The 9,333-nt window shown below is 38.9% G+C and overlaps 2 protein-coding genes across 2 annotated transcripts; one reads left to right on the forward strand and one right to left on the reverse strand.

The window, feature by feature from the left end:
* Positions 1-5,003: 5,003 nt before the first annotated feature.
* Positions 5,004-5,472, reverse strand: LOC121791828. The gene has a single exon (XM_042189654.1). It carries the CDS (start codon positions 5,456-5,458, stop codon positions 5,123-5,125), a length of 336 nt encoding a protein of 111 aa, XP_042045588.1. The 5' UTR covers positions 5,459-5,472; the 3' UTR covers positions 5,004-5,122.
* Positions 5,473-5,478: 6 nt separating this feature from the next.
* On the forward strand, positions 5,479-7,400 carry LOC121791831 (pollen receptor-like kinase 5; the record flags this gene model as incomplete). Its single annotated transcript, XM_042189657.1, has 2 exons — positions 5,479-6,619; positions 6,698-7,400. Coding segments are annotated over 2 exons (1,692 nt in total), but the record flags the coding sequence as incomplete, so codon positions are not given.
* Positions 7,401-9,333: the final 1,933 nt, after the last annotated feature.

Raw genomic sequence — 9,333 nt, forward strand, 5'->3', positions numbered from 1 at the left:
AGCACATCTTGTTCGTATGCATTGCAGTTCACAAATTGTGCATTATATAGTCAATTATATGCATTACTCGTTACCATGTGAAGATTACATACATGTCTACGTACTATACCCTAGCCCCTAAGCTTATTAAACCCTTAGGGGAAACAAGAAACGTGTGTCAAACATCATAACACAGCACATCTTGTTCGTATGCATTGCAGTTCACATATTGTGCATTATATAGGCAATTATATGCATTACTCGTGACCATGTGGTGCATTATTCGTAGCGATTTTCAGCCATTATTAGATTACTATTGTACCCTCATAATGCACAAAATAGGACAAATAATGCAACACGGGATTAATTACCCAATGTTGATCTGGACCGTCCATTTCTCTAATCTAATGGCTGATATTAAGAAGGAAAAATGAGGAAATATAGGAAAAGGAAATGAATACATCCCTATATATATATATATATATATATGGTCCTCTTATAATGCATTTAGTATCATAATACATAACTAAAACCAATCATATATCATTAGATCTTAAAATGAGTGAATAAGATTGAAGTTCACAAATTTCAATAAATAGTACTTCCTTCGTTCCAACTAACTTATTTTGTAAGTATTCAACCGAGATCTCAATTGCATATGTTCGGATGACGTTTGGATGATGAAATTTGATAATTTTTATTTTTATTTTCCATATATGTTGATAAGCAATTTTATATCAACAAATGCTCAAAAAAAATTTATATAATGCATTAGCAATATCAATAAGACCGTGTTGATATTTTTGTGTAAACGTGTATAAACTTGTATCATTGTGTTAATATTTTTAATACACTATATTTATAAAAAGAAAATCAAGAATATTACTCCCTTCGTCCCCCATTATGTTTTCCAATTTTTTATTTTGGTTTGTCCTTATTAATGGTTCCACTTCGTTTTTACCACTTTGGTAGTGGACCTTACATTCCATTAACTCATTGCACTCATATTTTACTATAAAATTAATACTCCATTTGTCTCACTCAAGTTGTCCACCTTTCCTTTTTAGTTTATCGCATTCAAGATGTTCACTTTCTATATTTGGTTATTAATCCATCTCTCCTCTCTCCTCATTAAAACATTCAACTATATTTTTCTCTCTACTTTTTCCACTTAACAACGCTTCCTAAAATCCAATGTCATTTTGCCCCTTTATTGTTATTTTTAAGATATATGTTTAAAGTGAAACATAATTAAAATACTAATTTAAATTTGTATAAATAAAATAAAAATTACTACCTCCGTCCCCAAAAATTTGTCTCACTTTGACCCGGCACGAGTTTTAAGAAATGTAATGGAAAGTGAGTTGAAAATGTTAGTGGATTGTGGGACCTACTTTTATATATTAGTTTTATAATAAAATGTGAGTATGAATGAGTTAGTGGAATATGGGGTCCACTACCAAAAATGATAAAAGTGAAATAGGACAAATTTTGGGGGACGGACGAAAATAGAAAACTGGGACAAATTTTCAGGGATGGAGGTAGTAATATATTTTTAAAAACTTTAAAGCATATTTTAGAAATAAAATATTTTATATGATTAATATGAATTTTTTAATATATTTATCTATTATTATATTAATAAAAATTTTACGATATATGTATATTAAATATAAAATTGAATGTTTTTCTGGGCAATTATTTACGTTACAAAAATAATTAATAAAATGTCAAATTATGTGTCAAATATGAAGAAATATTAAACAATAGTTGTACATGGATCTAACCCACCGAGCTAGTCCATCTAGTTTCGGGTCTGGCCCTATCTGGTTGTGGACTAATCGGGCTGTAATTTTATCCAGTTGAAATTTTCAACCCGAACCATGTAAATTATCGGGGTAATTCTTTTGTTGTTCTAGGGTATAATTAACATTCCATAAGTGTACTGGACTTTTATTTTGTTTCGGCTTTTGCGTCTCCTTTTAATGAAACGCATGACGAATATGTGTTTTACACAAAGACGCATGACGCTCATGTGTCATCCAATTTTTCAATTTTTTTTTAAAGACGTGTGACGCTAATGCGTCTTAGGGAGAGACGCATCTCCATCATGCGTCACTTGTTTTTTAAAAAATGGGAATAGCAGATAAAAATATAATAAATGTGCCATGCGTAGAAAAAGAGACAAAAGAAGAAATTATAAAGTTAGAAAATATTCCATAAAATAGGATTGCTTTTTCTTTTATAAATTCATTGTCAATTATTCATTCTTATATTTTTAAAAAATGGGAATAGCAGATAAAATTAGTGCAATGTCCAGGGATCTAACCAATATGATCATAACAAGCATAACCAATTATTTGTGGCGTACAAAACTATTTACCAAAGATCCCTCTTTGTTTTCACATTCGGTAATAATTTACTAAAGTTCAATAATTTAGATCCCTAAATTTTCCCTTCTTTGTATTTACTTGTATGATACCGTTGCTAAAATAAGTTATTTTTCTTCCACTTCTCAAGGCACCTTTTACACATTTCACCTCCAACTTCAGCCAAGAATTGGATTAGTAATCTGTTGCAAGTGTCATGAAAAATATTAAACGCAATAATAAAGGCCAGAAAATCATGTTGGTAAAAAACAAAAAATATTTCAAAAGCAAAAGTCACACTTAGATTGATGAGCTCTGTTACATTTACACAAGTAAACGTTGAAGAGAACTTAATAACACTTCCTAACAATGCTAAAATCCATTGACAAACCAAGATTCGCATAATAGAACTGGAAACTACCTCTTTCTAAACACATATGTTAGTTCATGAGTAGAGAAGGTCTGTAGATGGCGTGGCGCTGGCCGATCTCAATGCGTTCTCGAGGGTCGTTCATGGTTTCATCTCGCAAGGCTTGAAGAATCCCCTCACACACCAGCTCCCTACCAACACACCAACAATCAGATTACATGGCGCATTTATTATATTTTTATCTGTTATTCCCATTTTTTAAAAAACAAGTGACGCATGATGGAGATGCGTCTCTCCCTAAGACGCATTAGCGTCATGCGTCTTTAAAAAAATTGAAAAATTGGATGACGCATGAGCGTCATGCGTCTTTGTGTAAAACACATCTTCGTCATGAGTTTCATTAAAAGGAGACGAGTGATCTTCATGCTTCTCTCCCAAAGCCGGAACAAAAAAAATCTAGTACACTTATGAAATGTTAATTATACTCTAGAACAACAAAAGAATTACCCCTAAATTATCAGGCTATTCGGACTAGCTCGCGGGTTGCGGGCTGCACTGACATCCCTAGGTACAAGGCACTACCCAATACGTCCAAGAAGAGCAATTTGTAAGATTATCCAATTGACTTGTGTAAATGCATAAGAGATCGACAAAGAGAACACAAATTGAAACGGAAATTGAAAGTTTATTGATACTTCACCCGTGAATCTGAGCTTAAAGTTGTAATGCACGAACACTTAAAATTGGGAGAGAAAAGATTAATGAACCAATGTGGAGCATCGTGGAGCTTGCCACCACCAACGTCCAACACATCAAGAACGCTTTCAAGGGGAGTGTATCATACGACAACAAGAATGCCACCACCACCTCCTCAATTGTCAGACCAGAGAAGCGTTGATAAACAAGGAACTTGCATGCTTTGAATGACTAGATTTGTCTCGTTTTGATTGCAACGCATGTGAATTATGTTCTTATATCGAGTATCAGTGAATAATATAACAAAACCCATTATTTACTTATCCAAAGAGCAAAATGCATGAACCGGAAATGGACGGTCTCATAATCAAAATAACAATGTCCAAACTCCAAATCATACCAGCCACAGGAAAAATAAGAATCCAAGAGCTGAAAATACAGGGAGAGTGATGCAGAGTTCTTACACGGAGCTCCAGACCATCAATGATGTCAAAAATACATATGGCCCCAAGCCACCGAGTCTCATGGAATGATGCAGCTCTGCCAATCATCTTATCTCCATTCTGCAATTCCCCCTCATAGAAATGCAAAGGAGGAAACTGACAAATCTCTGGATGATTTTATAAATACTGTCACTGTTAGTATACAACTAGCAGTAAAAGGACAAAACTGAAAGAAAACAAAAGGAATATAATACCATTAAGCATAAAGGTATTGTAAGATGGGAAAATGAAGAAATATATTCAACATCATTGCAAGATGGTCCTTAGACTATTAAGCATAGAGGTAACGTAACAGTAATCACTATTTTCCAAGCTGAGTCACAAAGTTACAATATGAACACTTACTCGTCAGCAAAAGAGACTAAAATCAATGCTAAAAACTCTGAGCTTGGACAGCGTGGAATCCATTCCTAAATAAATGAACTCGTCAGTTTGATAAAAACAAAGAATATCACAGCAACTCCTGATTATAGTACAAGTAGGTGGTGTTTTGGTTTCCTAGTACCAAGATATAATCTAAGACTGAGTTGTGAGATTATTTTAGTTGGGGAGGTTAGCTATGACTAATTATCCATGATTATCCATCTAGGATTGACCAAACAATATTTAATCCTGAGATACAATCTTGCATACCGAACAACCCTGAAAAATACTAGTACTCCATATTCATAGGCTTTTATGTTGGACTACCTGTTGGTCAGTATGATTACAGGATGACCTGCCCATGCAGTCTCTCAATCATGCTGCACTGGAACATATATTTGCTATCAACATTAGATAAAACTGTGGCAGAAAGCTGCTTTCGATCACCAACCTAACCAAAAGAAGGGAAAAAGATTTCAATGATCTAAAAGACAAATTATTTAATGGTCGATCACGTGCTTACCATGATGCATTTGGTTTTCTCGATTTAAAGAGCTGAAGTGGAATCAATGTGGCATGGTTCCAGGGTCTTATACAAAGCATAAGAAAAAAAGAAATACTACTTGAAACTCAGTCGTCCGGTAATAAATGAAGAGAGAGCAAAGCTACATTCATCCGTCTAACATCAGCGACAAAACTGATCAATGATGTAAACCGGAATCGTTTCAAACCCCAATTGTTCTATCATAATATCAAAATTGGATTGATAACAAGGAAACAAAATGGTTTCTATCGATAGCACAAGCGGATCATCGTATTCTTTTTCTAAGAAAGGAAATAAACTAGGACGAGGGGTCGGAAGAGGTGGCGCGACAAACGGTGTTCCAGAGCTCAAGGGCGCGATTCCAAAGGGAGGCGGAGGCAACGCCCAGAGCCAGGGCCTGCGGGTAACTGGGCTTGGAATCGAGCTTCGTTTCGAGCTGGACCAGGCGAGCGTGGACGGCGTCCAGCTTGGCGGAAATCACTTGCGGAGAAGAATTGGAATCGTCGCGTTTGTTATTGGCGGAAATCATTCTGAAGAGAGCTCCCTGCAAATCCCCAATCACTTTAAGCGAAGCCTCCTGAGTCGCCATCCCCTGCTTCTCGTAGTGCGTCACCAGCTCCTGAGGGCTCGGCATTTTCTTCTTTCTCGCCTTCTCGCTATGTGTGGGGCCTACAGCTGGAGAGGATGAACCTCAAGGGGAATATCGACGTCGATGCGCTTTCCCCTCTGCGTTTCATGCGTGCCGTCAGTTTCATGGGGAACACCTTCGAGGGTCCCATGCCCGACTGGAAGAAGGTCGGCGCCATCAAGGCCTTGTATTTATCCGATAACCGATTCTCCGGCCAGATTGCGGTGGATGCCTTTAGGGGCATGTACTCTCTCAAGAAAGTCCACCTAGCCAACAATAACTTCACCGGGCCCCTCCCCACATCCCTCGAATCACCTAAGCTCATTGAGTTGAAACTCCAAAACAACCACTTCACCGGCACCATTCCTAAAATCAGCTCCGACTCTCTCAAAGAGCTCGACCTCTCCAACAACCAATTGGAGGGCCCCATCCCCACTGCCCTCAACCTCATGGATCCACTCGCATTCGCGGGTAATAAAGCACTATGTGGGGCCCCTCTCTCCAACGCATGCGATCCCACTCTTTACCCTCCGTCATCATCCTCATCCTCATCTTCATCTTCCTCATCACCACCATCATCATCTTCATCAAGAACTCCCATCGCATTGATAATACTGTTGATCCTTGTGGGGATCTTACTCCTTCTCCTAGTCATCTTCCTCCTCGCAAAATTCTGCAAGCACGGCAGCATAAACGAGACTCCGCAGCTGGGGAAGCCCATTACAGCGGCTGTTGACATCGAAAAGGCCCCATCGGCACCAGCCGCAGCCGCAGTGGCAGTGGCAGTGGCAGAAGCAGATGCGGCGGGAATCCTGGCAGGAGGGAAAAGGTCGGATCAGCACCAGCCTGGTAAGCTGTCGTTCGTGGATGAGAGGAGGCACAAGTTTGACCTGCAGGATCTGATGAAGGCTTCGGCAGAGGTTCTGGGAAGTGGCAACTTTGGGGCATCGTACAAGGCGGTGCTGGTAGACGGGGAGGCGCTGGTTGTGAAGAGATTCAAGCAGATGAACGGCATTGCTCGGGAAGACTTCCATGAGCACATGAGGAGGCTAGGGAGGCTCAACCACCCCAACCTGCTGCCACTCGTTGCCTATTTGTTCCGCAAGGAGGAGAAGCTCTTGGTATTCGACTTCGTAGATAATGGCAGCTTGGCGGCCCTTCTGCATGGTCCATATACAAACCCTAAATTAGTCATATATGGATGGATGGATTGATTGATTGATTGATGCAATTGTGTGTGTACAGGAAAACACTCTGGGGTGCTTAACTGGGTTACGAGGTTGAAGATCATTAAGGGGGTGGCAAAGGGGCTGGTATATCTCCAAAATGAGGTTCCAACCATTACAGTGCCGCACGGGCACCTGACATCATCCAACGTCCTCTTGGACAGCGAATACAACCCACTCCTCATGGACTACGCTCTCCACCCGGTCGTCAACTCCACTTATGTCCACAACGTCCTGCTCGCCTACAAGTCCCCCGAGTACGCTCAGCACGGCCGCATTTCCAAGAAAACCGACGTTTGGTGCCTCGGCACCCTCATACTCGAGATACTCACCGGAAGATACCTCTCTCACGCCACCACCACCGACCTAGCCGCCTGGATCAACGGCATTGCCGGTGAGGAATACTCTAAAGTTTTTGACAAGGACATGGAAGCTAGCGCCGTCGGAAGCAGGAACCAAATGGAGAAGATGTTGCAGATAGGGATATCGTGTTGTAAAGAGGATGCCGATAAGAGATGGGATTTGGAGGTGGCCGCTCGACAGATTGATCTTGTTCAGCTTGACGACTGATTATGCTCTACCTCTCTCTTTCTATCTTTACTTACTCGCAACTCACGATCATATATCCATTTTAATCAAATAAGATGTTCATTCAATTTGTATAAATATTGATGGATCCACTTTCAATACTACCCATCTGTATGTAAACTTCATTAATCACATGCAACCTAGACTTACTATCTCTCTCGCCTTCTCTTAAGGGAACTGAATATACAATATTTGTGTGCACTTGCACATGACAATTAAGAGCGGTGTTAATTGTGGTCCATGGTCGTTGCATATACATAAACATAAGGTTATTAGGATAGTCATCAATGTATACTAACTACAAATCAAATCTCAACCACTAGATAAAAAAATGAAATAATGAGAATTGTGGATTTTAAAAACACGGAGATCATATTAAGAGCATTTTGGTCCATTCCAAAACACGGGGGTCACCAGGGACGGACATAACATAGGCTAAGTTGCCGCTACAACAAGGGCTTGGCCGGTGCTATCATCTCATATTCACGTGCTTTTTTGTTTACAGATGAGATGATGAGAAAGGGTAACAGGGGCACAGGCGATGGAGAGGAAAAGTGGGTAGAGAGAAGAAAATAGTACTCCCTCCGTCCTCCAAATTTTGTCATAGTTTGATCAGGCACGGGTTTAAGAAATGTAATGGAAAATGAGTTGAAAAAGTTGGTAGGATGCGGGTCCTACTTTTAAAGTATTAGTTTTATAATAAAATGTGAGTGAGAATACGTTAGTAGAATGTGGGGTCCATTACCAAAAATGGTAAAAAGTGAAATGTGACAAATTTTGTGGGACGGTCGGAAATGAAAAAATGTGACAAAATTTCAGGGACGGATGGAGTATTTGTCATTAAATTTCAGCACCGACTCATATATCAATTTCTGGTTCAGTCCCTAGGGGTCACTTTTTTATTATTTTAGTTCTCATACTTTCTGTTTATATAAAAGGAGCTAAAGCGATTTAAAATTGACCTATGTGTTCTGGAATGAACTAAAACACCCTTAACATAAAATCCGTATATTCAAAATCTGCCCAACTCATACTTCTATTTTTCGATCTAATGGTTGAGATTTGATCTCTAGTTATACATTAAGATATGGTTATACATTGATCACTATGCTAGGGTTATATATATATATATATATATATATATATATATATATATATATATATATATATAGGGTATTCATCTACCAAAATACACCCTTAAGTCCAAAAATACAGACTAAATCTGAAGCGTTGGATCTGATTATGGGCGGCCATGATTTAGGCTTGACCATCATAAATTTATGGCATAATAAGGTATAATAGAGTCATAAAAGGGTAAAAAAGGAAAAAAAATATGCCCAGACGAACTGTTATTTCTTCGCGGATTTCATGGAATCACCACTCCACACGCCATTACGCTGATTGTTCGGTTCCCGCCTATTCACTTCGTCTCTCCCCCAAAATATATCTAACGCCACCCAAAAAACCCTAATCACCAAAATCAAACATTACTTCTGTAATTTCTGAAGCGGCACAACATTTACTAGCTCCAACCACTCTTAGTTCAGTCAAAGAGGCGTCCAAAATACGCGCTCCAGCCCAGACAATATTTCCCCAACCGACCAAGCACCGAACGGGAAAATCAAACAATCAGCCACGACAATGGTGAATACTCGAGCTTCTGGATCAGCTACGACCGACGGAAAAGGTTAGATGTTTGTAGTATCCCATAGCCTATACCGCTTTCAAATACATCAAAACTAAAAGTGTTTTTTTGTTCAACTAGTGTATGAACGGAGGAACCCAAAAAATAAGCCACCACGGATCCCCAAAGGTCATACCGGTAAATTGTTTTCCCCTTCTTGTTTAATTAATGAGTTAATACCGTAGCAATTTTGGAAGCAACGTATGTAATTGTGATATTGTTCATAAGCAAAAGCCCATTCGGCAACAAAACCAACAACAAATTGGTCTGTGAGTGTATGCATGACATAAATCCATATTATTAATAGTATCATGCTTATTATGACCTAACATGTTTATATGTTATTATGACATATATTAGTGCATATTTTGACATGAAAGTGT

The sequence above is a fragment of the Salvia splendens genome, unplaced genomic scaffold (assembly GCF_004379255.2).
Source record: "Salvia splendens isolate huo1 unplaced genomic scaffold, SspV2 ctg929, whole genome shotgun sequence".
Taxonomy (NCBI): domain Eukaryota; kingdom Viridiplantae; phylum Streptophyta; class Magnoliopsida; order Lamiales; family Lamiaceae; genus Salvia; species Salvia splendens.